The sequence below is a fragment of the Agelaius tricolor genome, unplaced genomic scaffold (assembly GCF_023055355.1).
Source record: "Agelaius tricolor isolate 1412-34295 unplaced genomic scaffold, bAgeTri1.0.p SCAF_15, whole genome shotgun sequence".
Classification (NCBI taxonomy): domain Eukaryota; kingdom Metazoa; phylum Chordata; class Aves; order Passeriformes; family Icteridae; genus Agelaius; species Agelaius tricolor.
The window spans coordinates 9,175,001-9,192,544 of NW_027269275.1; the positions used below are offsets into that span (position 1 = coordinate 9,175,001).

At 43.6% G+C, this 17,544-nt stretch overlaps 1 protein-coding gene across 8 annotated transcripts in view; it reads right to left on the reverse strand.

Moving 5' to 3' along the window:
* ZNF423 (zinc finger protein 423) overlaps positions 1-17,544 on the reverse strand; it is a 281,081-nt gene that overhangs the window by 140,024 nt on the left and 123,513 nt on the right. For 6 of the 8 annotated variants that reach the window (XM_071440356.1, XM_071440357.1, XM_071440353.1 and 3 more), the window contains one exon: positions 15,427-15,507. The exons of 1 other annotated variant lie outside the window; for it this stretch is intronic. In XM_071440356.1, the coding sequence (XP_071296457.1) occupies positions 15,427-15,507 (81 nt within the window). Of the gene's footprint in view, positions 1-10,990; positions 11,121-15,426; positions 15,508-17,544 lie in introns of those variants that run through there. One more of the 8 variants, XM_071440362.1, reaches the window with a different exon arrangement.

Below are 17,544 nucleotides of genomic sequence, written 5' to 3' on the forward strand. Positions count from 1 at the left end.
CTCTTTGGAAAGGAGCAAAATCTCCAAGGCTGCTGTTTTTAGCTCAGAGTGAGGGCCATTTTCTGATGGCTGTGGAGCATATTCCAGATGGATTGTATTGTCCTTCTAGCAAATCATGTTGGAAAAACTCTGACTTCCATACCGGAAAATTAGCTTCAGTTTAAGTAAACAAACAAATAAAATCAGAAAGTAAATAGGTTTTGGAAATCTAATGCTGAGAAGGAAAGAGTCATCTATGCACACATTACAAATGAAATAAAGAATAACTAATTATAAAATACAGTTTTCTATCCAAAGATGTCAAGATCACAACAAACATTCAATGTCCACCACATGCCAGGCCTGATCTCTTTTTCAAAACCAGGTAAACTGAGGCCCACTGCACGTGAGGGGCGTTCCCAGGCTCATGCACAGCCTCACTGACCGCTCACAGCAGAACCCTCCTGGAGCCTTGGGCCTGGCAACATTGCCAATCCACCACCTCACTGAACAGCTATTCCTTCCAATAAATAACTCAGTATTCCACACAGGGTCATGAAGCATCACCCTGCATGCTGAGGTCTCCATCATCATCTCAAGGTCTGTGCATCTTCAGCTGCCATACCAGCTCCAAGGTGCACAGCATCTGTCCTCACTGCCTCTCCCTTCTGTGAGCATTTCTTTCTCAGGGGAGGCCTAAAGCAGGGTAGGAAATTTAAGAATTAAATCACAGCCTTTCAGAAATCTTTTTTCTTGCTGTAACAAAACTATATTTTTATTTTGTACAAAAAATTATTAAATAACTGGGAATGAGCAAAGTGTCAGCAGTGCACCAGCAGCCATGCCAGGTATTATCACAGATCCAGCCTGGGGCACAGAGGGAGGATCTTGTCCCACACTGGGACAGCCCTGCTGCATCACAAAGGGCATCTGCAATGAGCTTTGCCCATGTCCAAAACAGCTGCAATTAAGTTTGTGATTGCAGTGGAGTCCCAGCAGCCGAGGAACCAACACAGACTGTTCGGCTCTGCTGCAGGGGATCCCTGAGGTGACCTGGGGACCTGCCTGAGCCAAGGAGCACAAGGCAGCACCCTCCCTGTGCCTTTACCTGCTGGCTCAGACACACATCCACACCCTGCAGGGCCACCTCAGACTGCGCTGCTGCTGTCTCCCAAATGCCAGCCTCACAGGCTGGCTGGGAGACTGGAGCAGCACACTCAGTTCTGTTAACATGTACTGCTGTCATGAATTCAGAGCCAGCCAACTGAAACATTAATGATCTGGTAAACTACAGAAAGGAACCAACTCACAGTGAGGTCTGCAGCACAATTGCTTGACTGTTTGGGATGATGAACACCCATAATTCCTCAAGATTCCAGCAGGAGGTGAGGGGTTTTGCACTTTTTAAATTCAAGTTTATCATTAAGAATAAAAGTATAGCAAGATACAGATCCCCATATCCAGCAGTACAAATAGTGAAAAATATGAAAGAAATATGCAATACTAGGAGAAAGTCACTAGGTGCAAAAATCATACAAAAAGGGTACTCAGATGAGCCACTACACTACCTGTAATTCTTAGAAATACTGCAGAGATAACTTGCCACACCAATTCCACCACAGACACCGCCAGCATTTCCAGCTGAAAAACCACCTCAGCTTTTCTCAAAGGTTTTCTAAGAAATCCTTTTTTCTCCTTTAGCAAGCCATGACTCATTGTCCTCTATAGCACAGACAGCTACCAGATACAGAACCTTAAGTGCCAGAAAAATGCTCCACTAGCTCACGGAGAGTGTTTCAAGTGGAAGCTTCAAAACGGCCTCCAGAACCACACTCGTGTTCAAAGGAGGTGCTAGAGAGCACGGCTGTGTGAAATTTGGCAATACAGATTCACTGGCAGGAACATGGAGGTTAGTTTTGGCTCACAGGAGATCCTCCACCCTGTAGTTTGCTTTGAACAGTTTTAATGAAAAACTCAAAGCGAGATTCAGCTGCAACCATCAGTTTTTATCTAAGATTGGTTGAAAGCAAAATAAAAAAATTCTATTTCTGTATTTATAAGGTTGGAGAGGGTATGCATTTCTCCTTAGAAGAGACTCTGTACTTTAATTATCTTTGGAAGAGAAGGCAGCTGGGAGACCTATAATTCTCTCTCACATATGCATGTAGGTAACCAAAACAGCAATGTGGTGGAGGAGGGGGTGACTTAGTAAGTACATCATACACTGTACAAGTAAGTACATCTGTAGCACTGGGCAGCAGACAAGCCAGTCCACTTTACTACTTCCAGAAGAAAAGTTAGTCACTCCTCCCACCTATTTGCAGCAGCATGGCAAGAAAATGCTGCTCTCTTCAGCCTGAACAGAAATTTATCTCAGACAAAAAAATCTAAAGATGACTCCAGCAGTGCTGAGGCCTAAATCATTATAGTTTTGCCTCTTGTATTGTGGAAAATCTCAAGCTTCAGCACGCAAGTGGAAGGTGAATGAGGTAAATCACAGGATGTCTTATTCTGACATGTGACAAGAGGAAGGAGACAGAAAACCCACTTGGGGATGGGGAGTAGGAATACAAGATAAGCAGGACAGCCAGCCTCCCCTTGAAAAGCATGCAAGCAAGCTGCCTGCCCCTCCAGGATCTCCAAATACTTTAAAGGCAAGAGGTAGTTACGGGCCACTGGAATATATTGCACCCAGAAGACCTTTGAATTAAAAGGAGGGTCCCCCACACCCTAAAAAACAAAGAATATCTTGCTAACTCAGACCACCAACATTTACTTCAAGTTTTCTGCTCCGTGTAAAACCAGGGAACACATACTTAGCTTTACTCTTCCACAGACTACACTGAAAATGTCAGAAAACAGGACAAGCTAGCTTATAAATAATTGCAAAGCCCCTCCTGGAAAGGGCTGAGAGGGAGCTGGGATGAAAGCTTCCAGCCAGGAAAGCTGTGACTGCCAAGGAGCAGAACAGAATAAGGACAAGGACAGTGTGTGATATCCCAGCTCCATCTGTACACAGAAATGAAAGGCATTGAGGAAAATATCAGTGCAGCTTATGGCAGGCACTCCCAGGTGTGGGAAAATCCTCAGGGGAAAAGCACCATCAACAGAAAATACAGCAGACCTTATAAGAGACAGCTGACGTGGCAGATCCTACAAAAGCCTGTCTGCAGTATCTGAGCGTCTTTTGTTCCCTAGCCCCATTCTTTCACCTGGCAGCTCATAGATTAAAAGACCTGAGAGATGTTCCTGTCACAGAAGACTTTTCCTCAAAAGGCTCCTAAAAGGAGGAGGGACCAGGGTAATGCAGGGTCCACTACAGGGGATGCGTGGCAGTGGAAGCTTTACCCTTCTAATAACAACTCCCCTACTTTCCTGGAAATTCTCCCTAACCCTATCCCCTCGCTACCTGCAGAGTGATAACAAAGCCAACATTGTCCATCAAGTGGCAATCTGAAGTGACTCAGTTATTCTCAGGAGCTTTGTGTTCATTTTTTCAGCCTGGCATCCTAAGAAAACAAGGTTTATGTCATCATATTGCCTGTCATATGTCTTAACTGTTTGTCCCTTCCTATTAACTTTTGAATTACACCATACTGGGGATACATGGCTACGAGAAATTGAGTTTCTTGGATAGAAATTGAGTTTCTCTAAGATCAGTAAACCTGCCTTTGATTGGGTAGGGCAGAGACTCCAGTTCATGTCTCTGCTGAGAGAAAGGCTAAGAGGAGAGTCAGCACTTATCCCTGCTCTTGGGCCTGTCCCAGGCAATCAGCACACGTGTGTCACCCCACCAGACAGCACCGCTCATCTTGCTTCTTGTCCTGCTGGTAAGCAGAGGATGGGAAGGGGGATTGAGAGTGCTCTGTGGGGAATGGGGTCGGGTGGAGGGCTGAGCTGGACTTCAGTGGAGAAACACATCATCACAAGTCTGGCCTCATACTCAAGAAAACTTATTTTCTCTGCCAAATTGCCTGTAACTTCATGACACATCATCAAGGACAAATGACAATATTTATCAAGTACTCGCTGAATCCAGAATGTAGCTACACACAAAAGAGCAACCAGTTAGAGAATTCATCCATTAGATTTGTTACAGCAACTTTTTCTTCTTTTTTGCCTAAGCAATGGAAAAGTCATGTTGAAGTCAATTTATTTCCTAATGTCACCACTTTCTAGGTCTGCACAATTAATGCAGGGTTTCTTGAAACAAGTAGAAAGCGTGTGATGAATCAAATGTGAGCACTCGGGAAACAGCACTCCCACAAGACCACAAGGCTTGGCTGTGGAGTCAGTTTGTGACATTGGTTACAAGCACTATACACCCCAAGTGTGCTCTGCAGAGGCATTTTTCTGTATCTACTGACCAAACTATCCATTTTAAAGGAAAAGTGAAGGAACAAAAAAAAGTCCCTTTTTTGCTGTAGCACCACATGGTAAATTTCATTCGTCCCATCCCAACTGCTTCTAGTGACAGTGGAGTGTTTGTCTGAATTTTTAACAGATGTTTCTAAGTACTCTTGTCCACTTCTCTCTCCTGAGGATTTCTGCAGTGGGATAGCTCTAGATAGTAATACAAGCAATGCTTGTAAGAGGCCCTGGGGATAAATCTGTAGACGCTGCATCTAGGATGGGTGTGGGTATGGGTCCAAGCCTTATGAAACTTTGTAAATATTCTCTGAAGAATAGCAAGCTGGACTGACCCTGCCTGCAGATGTTTCTGAGCTTACCAGCCCCACAGTGAAAAGCAAGACAGCTTACAGATAACTGCAACACTCCTGAAACAGCCCAAGAGCAAGACTTAAACTGAAATTTATGAAAGCAGGGGTATACTGGAGCAGAACAGAATAATGCAAAGGATGATGTGTGATGGTGTAACACAATTTCAATTCAAAATACCAAGGTGCTTCAAAGGGGACCAGTTGGGGCTGAGGCAGAATTTCCCAGATGTCGGGTTGCCCTTGGGAACAAGCACACTGGATTCACTTGACAGGTGTGAAGGTACTCAGAAGTCAGTCAGAACACAAATTGCTTAAAAAAAAATAAAATCTGTGCTTTGATTTTCAAAGAAGGTGAGCATCTTGCGCTAACCCCTGGCAAGGAGGCAGTGACGTTTGCCTGAGTTTGTACACAGCCTGAAACAATCAGCTAAAGCATGCTCATGGCTGCTAGTTTACATTATCGAAATGGAACCAGAGCTATTTAATTCTAAAATGAAATCTATTAAAGCTATTGTCAGTGTTTCACAGCAGCTGAAACTGTTTTTTTAAAAGGTCAGTCTACTAGCTAGAGAGTGAAAACAAGCAAGGCGGCTGTGCCAGCCCTTCAGACGCGGCTGCATCCTGCAGTCTGGTTTTGCATTCCCTTGAATGTCAGGCAAGGAGCAGCAGCGAGGTCCCAGCGGAGCCTGCCTGCCCTGCCAGCCACGGGGGACAGGGGATGGGGGACAGGGGACGCTCAGAGGAGGCTCCAGCGGGAGCCCCACTGCGCTGCCCCCACCGCAGCACGCTGCCCCCGCGCCTTGCTGGGGAGAGAAAGGGATGGCTGCAGAGGACACCACTTTTTTGTTCAACCCATTCAGCTTTGTGGCCGCTGTGTCATTCACAACAATGCCACAGCCCTCCCCCACATCCAGAAAACCCATAAAAAACCCAACCTAAGAACCACTTCCCCCACAAACAGCATAGCAGAGCCCCAAACACCCCCACACAGCTAGCACAGGCCTAGCATTTGCTGTCATCTTCTGTATTGGCATTTCTGTTAACCCCTTTTGTAAGATCATTTGACTCTATTTCAAAATTCCTCATTCTGAAAAACACTTGTTAAATATTGGCCCTGACTGCTGCACAAACTGATAGCTTGGTAGTCATAATCCACAAGATATATTTAGCCTCACAAACTCATCATCAATGGATCTTGAAAGCATTGTAGCCAACCGACTGGAAACCACATGCAATACAAACACATAATAGAACTTTTAATGTGCAAAGAGACTAAACAAAAAGATCCTTGACCTTCTTGCTTTCCCTTGCATACCATTATCCCCAGTGAGACAGCAAATGGAATGACGTGGAGAGCAACAGCTACCAACAAGCAACTTTGGAAGCCAATTTCTACAGTAGTTAAGCAGTTAATGACGTTAATCAGAATGATAACTTATTAAATTCTATATTTATGCAAATAGCATTTTGGCATATCGTACAGAGACCTGAGTAGCAGAGCTTGCCAGGGAAAGGTCCCAACATCTTTTCTGTTTACCATTTTGGGGTTTTTAATACCAAAAGCATCTGCAATGGTCAGTACATCAGACAAACCACACTTAAATAAAATGCTACAGTCACAAATTAATACCATTATTCAAAATAGATTAATGAACAAATTGTTGAATTCTTAACCTTTATGAAGCAGAGATTCATCTCTGCAGCCACATCCAATCCCTGCCATTATTTTTTTAACAAGAGACTTTTCTTATAGACTTTCCTAAAACAGGCAACAATTATTGAACAAAGAAAATAACAGGTAGCCCTCCCTGTCTCTGTGCTACAGTAGCTAGGGAATATATGGCACAAAAATATAAAGTAACAGAGTAGTTTATGACTGATATGAAAGGACATTATCCATATGTAATGAGATGAATCAGAAAAACTGCAGTTCAGGGTAGGCAGAACTTACAGTAATCTTAGTTTTGTAAAATCAGTGTGGAAAACTTATTGCTTTCCAAGAGAAATAGCTGGGAACTTCTTGGTTCTGGGTTGTGTTTAAATTCAACAAGGATGGAAGAAGCAGGGATTGGATGAACACCTATGAATTGCACTTTTAATTGCTTTGAAGATGTCAAAAAGAACATCAAGATGTGATAATGCATTTAGTTTCCCCTTTGCTTGATTCTGTTGTTTAGTAGAATTAAATTCTGCACAGATTTTACCCATTCATTCAGTTCCTTCTCTATCTTGAGGAAAATGAGGTGGGAACCACTTCTGCAAGATGTTGTGTAAAATGAGTAATTCACGGATTGAAATTGTACCTCTGTTTTGAAAATCAATAATATTGCTTATACACAAGCCCTAATTGTTGATTTATTTATGTAAATATCTTGGTATCTGGGTACCTTTTCTTTGTTTGTGCAAACCTCACAACACAATGTTCAAATATCTCAGGAAAAAATAATTGCCTTTTTTCTCCCCTTTGGGTACAAATTTCTATGTTTTAAATGAATGTGCAGGTTTCCTGTTGCTGCATGAAGCCTTCATTTCAAAACACCAACTAATTCTAGGTTTAATTAAAACAGAATGTTTTATATCACAAACACATTTTTTTTACACACATATCTTCTTCACCTTAATGTGACTGCTGCCTATTAAGAGAAGAATAATTTTTAAAAATTAATTTAATGAAATAATTCAAAGTTTTACAGCAACTCACTTTATAGAGGGAACTTATGCAAGCACCGAAGCCTTTCCAGAGAAAACAGGATTCTCCACACCTCCCTCTGGCTTTTCTCCCTACTGAATGCCGTGGCCTTCACTCAACCAAAGGAAATGAAAGACAGACTGAGACAACAGCATCACGTGGGTGAAGGTCAGATTGATTTTCAGCTGTGTGGTGCTGTTTTATCACCCTCAGGACAAAAGTTAAGCCCTTCATTGTTTTTCATGTCTGCTTTAACAGAGCAACTTTTTTTTTCCCCTGAAATTTTGGTTGGGGTCCATACCACTAGACTTATCAAGGATAGCCTAATTTAAAACATTTGCGAAGTTCTTCCATCCTCACAGTAAAATCCAGAGCAACCCACACACCACAAAATTTCCATGAGTTTCCTCTACTCCCTGTATACAAACAGTGGCTCCTTCAAACTATGGAGCTTTCTGCAGTGACATTGGTTGACAGCAAAAGCAGAGTGGGATGCAGCTGCTGGCTGTTTTCAGTGATCCTGGGCACGGGAGAAGAGCAGTTGCTATCTGAAAAGGGGCAAGTTCACAAATTGTTTTTTCTCCCCATCCTCCCTTCCTTTCCTCTCCTCTCTGCTCAGAGAGGCCAAGCTCTCTGAGAGCAGAGCCTCCCACCTGTCACTCGGCAATCCAGACATGCACAGCCAATTACTGGGGCAGCCTCTGGAAAAACAGGGAGTTTTGCTAACTCTGATTGCACTTTTTCCAACTCCAGTGCCACTTACAAAATCACTGTCCCCAAACTTGCTGTTAAGAATTGGCTTTTCTGATTTCTCTTCTAATTGAGAGAGATTCTCCCCAAAGTAATGATTTTATTTTCAATAGTCAATTTTAGCTAGTCATGTCTTCAAAACTGAATTGATTAATCTAAAATGAGGCGTTTTGTATATCACGGATACATATATGTTTACCCAGTTATCAAGAGAAAGCATCTTCCCTCCCATTTCCAGTTTTCTGGCAGACAAAAACTCACTATTCTCTCATTTAAGCTATGAGACAAAATCCTACTCAGTTTCATTTCCTTTTGTTTTAAATGTTGGGTTTAATTTATCTTATTTTGTAAGAAGAGTGCAACAGCTTCATGACTGCCTCCTAAAGATAACAATCTATCCTCCATAAAAAGCAAAGAATACTATCTGCTTTATTTAGAGGTACCAGAGGCCTGGTCCCAGTCAAACCCAGTCACACTCAATACCATTGAAACTCCTTGGAATACAGCTCCTACATGAAACAGCTCTTGTAAAACAAACCATGACAAGTGTCTGTAAGAGAGGAAGGTGTTGTGAAGGGCTGTAAGGTGACATCAAGCAGCTATCCAGGTTGGATCCGGATGAGGTCTGAATGCAAAGGTTGGATCTGGATGAGGTCTGAATGCAAATTAAATAATTTTCTGGGTTTTGTGAACAAAGATTTGACTAGCACATGTATTTAGTTCACCTGAACCTAGCTGGGTCTGCCTCTGAAGCAGCACATGGAGCAGTGTGATTTCTCCCAGCACCCCAAGGTGATCTGCCAGTCCTCAGAGGATGTTTCAAGGAAGGCTCTGCACTTGCACAGAGCTCCAAGGAAGAGCCAGCACTGGACAATGGACAAGAGAGCAACTGCAGCTGAGAGTCAAGGAGAAACCAATAACACAGCAAGGTGTCACTTAAATGGATAAACTGTGAATAACTGTGTTTCATGTGAGGCTGGGAAAGGGCCAATGCCAGCACAACAAGAGAGAGAAGACTGTTGGGAACAAGATGCAAAATGGGACAGTCCAGAAAGGAGCAAGCAGGGAAAAAGCCTTCAAGGGACACATGCACAGGCAACAGAGAGCAGCCACCCCAAGCACACAGCCAGAACTCACAAAAGCACAATCCCAAATGATGCAGCTACAGACCACAAGCTAAGTACTACCATAAATAACTGTCCTAGATGCATGTTGGATTTTTGGCTGGTTTGGGCTTGGTTGGTTGCTATGGTTGATTGATGAAGATTGAATAATGTACTTCAAACCTGCTTACACTACTCTTGGAGTCCAGTAAATTACCTCTATACAGTTTTCCTCAAAGAAAATAAACACAGGTGTGTGTATTTATATTTCTGTAGACTGCGAGTTCATAAAGAAAATTTACTCTACTTCTGTCTTTCCAAATTTTCTAATGAATAATTAGTAGATGTAGATTTCTAAAATGACCATTTCGTATAAATTATATCAAATCTCATTTATTTTAAGAGATGTCATTAAGTACAAAGTCTGCATGAGTGAACTGAGTTCACTGTAGAGGAAGTGACTGGGAATTATGTTCAAAAATCTATTCAAATGTTTAATGTAACAGATTCCCTGGAGAAGAGAAAAGCAATGGGTTTCTTCAGCCTTTCCTTATGTCCTCCTCAGCAAGTGTAACAGTAATTGAGTAGCAACAAAAAGAGGAGCCAAAAAGTCTTTCATCATTATGGCTGAGAATGATGTTCAAGGAAGCCTAAGGAAGAGATGGACCCACACGCCAAAAAAATAATGCTTTCAAGAGGAAGTTCACTCCCACCGTTACTGATGGCACCAATAACAAAACCCACCTGGATTAAAGACCTTGGCTCTTCCACCAATTTCATGCATGTCATTAGGCAAATTGGTGCAGCCACAGTAATTTTCATCCAAAATAACTGAGGGTATTTATGGGGAAGGTCTTGAGTTCTCCCCCAAACACTGACCTCTTGTTCCCCTCATGTTGGCATAAAGCTTGTGCAGCTCCACAGGGCACCAGATCTGGGAGCTGCATAGACTAAAAATCAATCCCTTTAATTGTCAGCAATGTCAGCTCCCAAAGACAACACAAACCTTTTACCAGCATAAGGCAGGAGATGGAAGGGAGGAAGGAAGCAGTCCAGTAGCAGTCAAGACTTAAGCCAAATTAGAATGACAACTTTTTAATTTCATGATGATAAAAATACCAATTTTTAGGAAGGGGAACAATTGTCAGGAAGGGGTTGCGAGAATGTTTAAAGATTACAAAGTGCCTAAATGCCCTACAAAGTATTTAGCGTGAACAGACCAAGTGCCTTGAAAATGCCAGATCAATTTTTTCATTAGCTAAGACAATGAAAACTGATTGTAATAAGCAAGATGTTTGAATAACATTACCTATATTTAATACATGTAATTTACTTAAATTTCTAGTGAGTATATTTTCAACAATTTTAAATTGAATATGAAATGATAACATTTACCCTACTATTAAAAGTGCCTATTAAAATTACTTACACAAAACAGCATTCAAAATGTACACGCTTGCTGCCAAAGCTTTGAAGGAAGTCAGAAGCTGCTTGGACCTCTCATGGAGGTCCTCTGATGTGCAAGCCTAGCTTGGAGAGCAACAGCCTCTCCAGCAGGTGCAGAGAAAATATTTCCCTTATTCAGTTTATTGGAGTGGTTCAGTCCAATACGTGGTTTGTTGAGAACAGAGGAACCGCTTGGCAGATGATCCCTAGTTTGCTTCTTGCCAGTCTCCTGCAAAGAAAGGCGTGAGACGCCCACGGACCACCCAGGCACGCGGCTGAGGGTGCCCCAGGAGGACACGTACCTGGCTGGGTCCCTGCTGCTCCCACCAGCCAGGGTCCTGGAGCCCACGCTGCCGGCCGGCTCTGCAGGCAGGCCCAGCCCGCGCTCCGCACCCAGGGCCCACGCTGGATGCTCCAGCAGGCGCTCCCAAAGCCAGCCAGCTGAAGAGGACCAACCCATGCTGGCACGTTTCCCTAAAGCCAGCCGGCACCAGGGGGTGGAGGCTGCTTTCTGGCTTCCCCAAGCCTGGAGCACAGTTAATAACATGCCAGCTGTATCTGCAGACAAGCCAAGTTTAATGAGGCTACAACAAAAGCATTCAAATATGCACTACAGAACTTCTGTGGGGATTTTTTCTAGAGCTTGTTTTTAAAAAATGAAAGATAGGAATTCTTGACAATGTTTGTACACACACTTCCTTCGTTTGTAATTGATTTAGTTTTAATTATATGCCGCAAATTCAAAGAAATCAACATTAGAAAGACTTGTTTAATCCCACTACTTCCAACAGCAAAATTATGCTGTGTGATGAGTGCTTGAAATGCACTGCTGGTTGCTTTTTTCTTAATAAACATTGAAGTCTTAATTGTTTTTCCCCTGCATGGCCAGACACCATCTTTCTGTCTGCCAGGCCTTCACACTAGGACAAGTCCTCACCTCCTGCTCGGGAGCCAGGACAGACAAACCAACGTGACCTGATCTCTGGCACAAGTGATGGAGGAGATAGCTGACCCCATCACTCTCCCACCAGCCATGCCTCACCACATCCCTCTTACTCCAAGGTACACAAGGTATCAACAAGAGGATTGCAAACAGGGGCTTAGAGATGGGAGGGAGCAGCAAAAGAAGCCTGCTTGGGCATGAGGGGATGGAGAAGGTGGGAAAGGGGCAATTGCTCACTGTCTCCTTCACCAGGGGAACCAGAGAGTATCAAATGAAAGCAGGTGACAAAAGTGAAGTGAACAAAAGGCGATGCTTTTCCCCAATGTGTAGTTGAACTCTGGATTCCCACCACAGGAAAAGCTAACTGCACTTCAAAATGGAAATTCATGGAAGAAGATTGTCTGAATAATTTAAATTAAGAGCACCACAAAGTGCTTAGATAAGTTTGTTGACAGCTAGGAAAACATTCTGGGGAAACAGCATGATGGGATAAGCCATCCTTATATGAAGAATACTCACACAATTGTCTGCAATGGGATAGGGGAAGAAATCAGGAAAAAAACACAAACTCTCAGTGCATGTCTTTTTCACTGCTTACATGTGCAGTCTGAAGATCTCAATGGCTCTGAATCTGCCAAGGCTGCTGATATGGCCATCAGTTTTGTCCCTCAACAACCCACAGGAAGGCAATGCATGCCCTTCAGCAGTGTCCTTAGCCAGAAATAATCCATGCTCTTGTCCATCTGAGACAGGACAACCCCAGTACATCCTCCATTCAGCTCTCTAAGGCTTTATTAAAGGCCACTTTGTAACAAGCACATAGCTATTGTAGTCTCCAGGCTATCCTCACTGCAGTTCTGAATTGAGTTTCATATACTGGGTTTTGTCTACAACCCTCTGAATGCTGGGACCTGCTTATGGCAAACAGGGATCCTCCTTCCTGTAGGCACAGCTGCTCTTGTAGCTCTTCCCAGGCTCCAGCCTGGGAAGGAACTCTTTCCACTGAAAACCCCTCCCTCCTCATTTTTTTTTTTTATAAAACCCATTCATTATTTACTTAGATTTCTGTATGCTGAGAAACAAACCTGCCCTATGCAGACCCCCACACTCCTCCCTCTGCTGTACCATGGCAATGCATTACCCTTGCAAAGAGAAATCTGAAGCAAGAGGAGAAGGGGAGGTGGAACTCCAGCACCTGTGGTGTCCCAGAATTGCTGCATGAGGCCTGCGCTGGTGCAGGGGAGCAGGCTCCCCTGGGCAGGCTCCAGCTCCAGCTCCCCAGTGCAGCTCCTGCTGCACACAGGAGCTCCATGGTCAGCACCCAGCACAGCTCTTGCTTCACAGCATTTGGGGTGCCTTGATCTGTGTGCACCCAAAGGTGCAGCAAAATTGAGAAGAGACCGGCTTCTCAGCCAGCCAGGGCAACCTGTTCAAGATCTCCAAAGGACACCTTTCCTTTAAGAGGCCCCATTTGAAACATGCACCCACTTTCTCTTTTATCCACATGCATACATACCTGTGCTTACTTTGCAGACTACTTTTTGAACTAGATAAAAGCAGATAAAAGAACTCAATTAAAGTAGTAAGAATAAAACAGTCCCTTGCCAATACAAGCAGGCTAACTTGTCATCCTCAGCTCCTCACTGGGCCATATGTTTAAAAATGACAAGGAAAATGGTCTTCCTGTGTGAAAAACATATGCTGCTTGAGGAAAGACATCATCACGGCTAAGAAATTTTGTGCAGCCTCAGAATGCGCAGACAGGCCATCAGTGACTGCTGGTCATGTGGGGGCTGAGAAAGGGGTGGGGAGAGCTCATTACCTCCCTCCTGCCAGGGGTTTTGGTAACATGCAACCAAGCCGGCCGCAGCCGCGCTGGCAGCGCTCCTATCTGCACACACAGTGCCTGGTGCTGCCTCCCTCGCCACCATCCCCAGGGGGCCGGCACAAAGGTGGCCGTGGTGATTTGCAGGGATGGCGCCCGGCACACTGGCACTCTCTTATCAGCGAGCACACTGCCCAGCCCGAGAACGGAGCTGCCGTGGGCTCCCGCTCTGGGACACCCTCCGTGAGCAAACCCCCAGCTGGGTGTTTACGGCAAGCAGGCATTGTTTGAATTCACATGTCCCCCCACCATAAATCCTTACAGGCACTGGCATGCCTGCAGAATCCAGGAGAGATGGAGAAAGAAGCGCTGGGGCTCGGCCCCACTGACGCCTCGCCGTGCCGAGGGGCTGAGCGCAGGGTGGCACGCCCGGGCTCTCACCTACCTTTGCCTGTGGATGACCCTCTGATCTGAGGGGTGGGCAGCACTGTCAGGGAGCGCAACACTCAGCACCACTTGGTCAGACACACCACACACCATGCACTACACTGAACTGAAGCACATTTGCTACATGCAGGGGCAGAGGCAGCGCTGGTGGTGCCTCAGCATGCGCTGCACAGGATGCACTGCGAAACCTCGGCATGGCCGGGGCTGCTGTAGGCCCTGTTTGACATGAGACTTGCAGCTGTGCTTCTGTTTGTCTTCAGCTCCCATTCAGATGTGGGAACGTGCTTTATGTTCTACACAATAAATATGTATTTCACTGAGCACCTGCACAGCAAGCCAGTCAGCACAGCTCCTTATCAGCACACTCATTTTCTGGCACGTGCAAGCAGAAGTCCTTGAAAAAGCCTCTTTTCAGGCTGGCTGGGAACCTCCAGGTAAACTCAAACATCACCTGTGGGGTGACAGCAGTCAGAGGAGCCAGACCCCAGACCACTCAGCCACATGTAACCCTGCAAAAATGTGGGGTTTCAGAGCTCTCAGCACAGAGGGCACAAATACCAGCTGCAAGGAGACGTGCAGCACCTGGGCACTGGTGGCCAGGGTGGCTGAGGAGCCCTGGGGAGCCCTTGTGCTGTCCCTGCACCTGGAGAGGGGACATCTATGACAAACTAAGGACGGGAGCCTGCACTTGAAGCCCTCCAAGTGATTGACAATAAAAACACTGCCCCGGTGCCCATTTTCAGATCTGGACAGCAAGAACTGAGGACTCCAGGGAAAATCCATGTTTTTACAGTTTGTGATACTATTGAGCTTTTCTGGTGCCAATTTTAAAACACTGCTATGACCTCTGGAAAGAGGAGAAACTGCATTTCAGCACAACAATGCAGAAAAGAACAAAAAAAGGAAACTTGTTATTTTTTTAAGCTTGAAACACTAGTCAGGTTAAGAGAAAAGAGCAGAATTCTGGCAAGGACAAGAGCACTCAGACTGAACCACAACACAGTAATTAGGGCCAGTAGGTCATTAGACACACAGCTGTATAAACTAGGTGTATAATTAAGTTTCCACACTGCTTTTTCACAACTGTATTTCAGTTTCTTTTGTAGAGGACAATCAGTAATTCATTAATTTAAAGATGTAACAAAAGCAGCAGCAAAAAGAGAGAAAAAGGACTAATTTGCCAATCAGGTGCAAACAAAGATCACAATTTTGGGAAGGGCTAGTTTTGGAAATGTATATAAGACATCTCTGTTTGTCAGTGGGAAGTAAAAAATGCCACCTGACAAAAACATTTATGAGACATTGTCACTTGTCGACAAGCTGCTGTATGTGTTTCTGGATAAGCATCCCACAAATGGGGTTGCATGGCAATTATAATTCTTGTAGCAGGTGAAATAAAAGAAAATGCAAAATTATACACTAGCATGAAACAGTTACAGTACCTCATTTCAAAGGTAAGCCTACAAGTTATAGGGCATTTAAAAGAAGCAACTGCAAGACTTTAATTATAAACTAGTTCCTACCGTACAGTAGTTTAGAAAAATCAGCTGCTTCCAAGCTGGCAATATCCATATATAGCTCTGCTGCTGTTTGAAACAGACAACCTGTAAAGTTATCAACAACAGAAAGGACCTCATGAAATGCTCAGAGACCCAGCCAAAACCTACTTCTGTCCGCTTCACTGATGTGCTAATTTGCTTTAGAACCTCTACATTCACTTGAGAATCTGAAGAAACAACTTCACCTGAGACTATTCTGACCCAGGGAAGGAAAGGGGTGAAGGAAGCAAAAAAACCCCACAATAAAATACTGGAGCTAAACCCAGATTAATGCAGGATTAAACACACAAGCCAAATGACAAAGCTTGTGACTTTTGAGCCACTTTTTGTCAGACAACAAACCACCTGGCACCAGCTACCAGACAGTGATCTATCACAGAATAGTTTCTTGATGTAGGGAGCCTCTGGTGCTTGTTGTAGGACACAGTAAGTTGTAAATCCACATGTAGTTCTTTACTCTTGTCACTAATGCTGTAAGATAGCATCATGCTACACCTACACTGTAACAGCAGCATGCAAAAACACATTAAAAAGGCTGCACATGATGCCAATGGCAATTACTTAGCCCTATCTAGTTTAGGGGATATGGGATACCAGTGAGTTTTAAAGTCATTTTAAAAGCTTAACACATCCAGTGTATACACTAGGTGTTTTTATTTGTTCTCACAGTATTTTTCAAGATGTTGCTGCTTAAGGAAACAGTTTAAGGCACTGTTTCCAGGACTGCTGCAGGAGTGCTTGTTTCTGGGGGCAAGCTGGGAAACAAGGGAAGATATAAGCCTGTAAGGAATTGTGATGTTCTTTTGGTACAAGCTGCCCCCATTTAGGCCCTTTTCAGATCCCTATAGACACTGGGAACCTACAACCTGCAATAACAGACATCAGTCATGAGCAAAAGGTATAAAAGGCACCTAATTCTGTCAGAAGGAGAACATCTCTACTTCACTGACATCAAAAGGAATGCCATGCACCTATGCTACCAGAGATGTCTAGATTTCATCAGTGTTTTGTCCTCAAAGAAACAAGTCTGAAATACATGAAAAAGCAAGGAGGGGAATGGCTGTTTGTTACTTCCTTACATGTCAAAGCAGCTGTGTTCAAACTGTATTATAACTTCAGCACGCTGTAATGAATTTCTAAGGGATTCCAGTGAAATAGATGGTTTATCCTGTTCTTTGGAGTGATCTCTTGTAATCCTGCAACACTCCTGAGCTACAATACCTTCCTAACTTCAGTATCCCAAAGGAAGTCATTAGTTATGTTGTATTATCAGCCTGGTGATATTATCACTACAAATATTACCTGTATTGATCTGGAGCCATGTAGACATGACTGAAAGCCCTGCTTCAGATTAAGACATGAAAATCTAGCTTGCCAAGAGGTCAGGCACTGCATTACACCCTCAGGTGTGTCAGGCAGGTATCACAGGGAAAAGGAGTGCAGGGTAACTAAGGACACAGACAAAGAGCTCTTCTTGTAGGGTAAAATCTTAAAATTCAACACACTTTCTAATGAGGTCTTAGGTTTTCAGCCAGGTGGTGCAAGTCTTTTTAGATGAACTGAACAAAGACACACATTTTACATGCTTTCCTCAAAAATCCCCATGATTATCAGACCATGTCATCAAACTGGTGTATCTGAAAGGGTTGTTTTTTCCCCAAGGTAAGGTATGTGAATAGCAAGCAATATTCCAGATTGTCTTCATGGAAACATTCTCATTCCAAAATATATGAGTGCAATCTTCCTATTTACTTTAAATCACTTCAGGACACTAGATTAAACTAAATAGAAAACAGACACTCTAGTTCTGGAACAAGGATTATCCTCACATGGAGACAATTAGCACTTATTTCATGTATATGCAGATAGTTATATGGTGCCTTTTTGGGACAAAATGTCTTTGTAAATCATCCACACATGTGAAGACATTAAAAGAAGACAAAATTATGCTACCTGCAATCAAGAATAGCAATGGGAATACTGAAAAATTATTTTGATATATCCCTAAAAATGTAATTTATATTTCTTAGTCTCACTAAGAGAATACTACACTGAGGATAAAAAAAAAACCTGAGGTGTGAA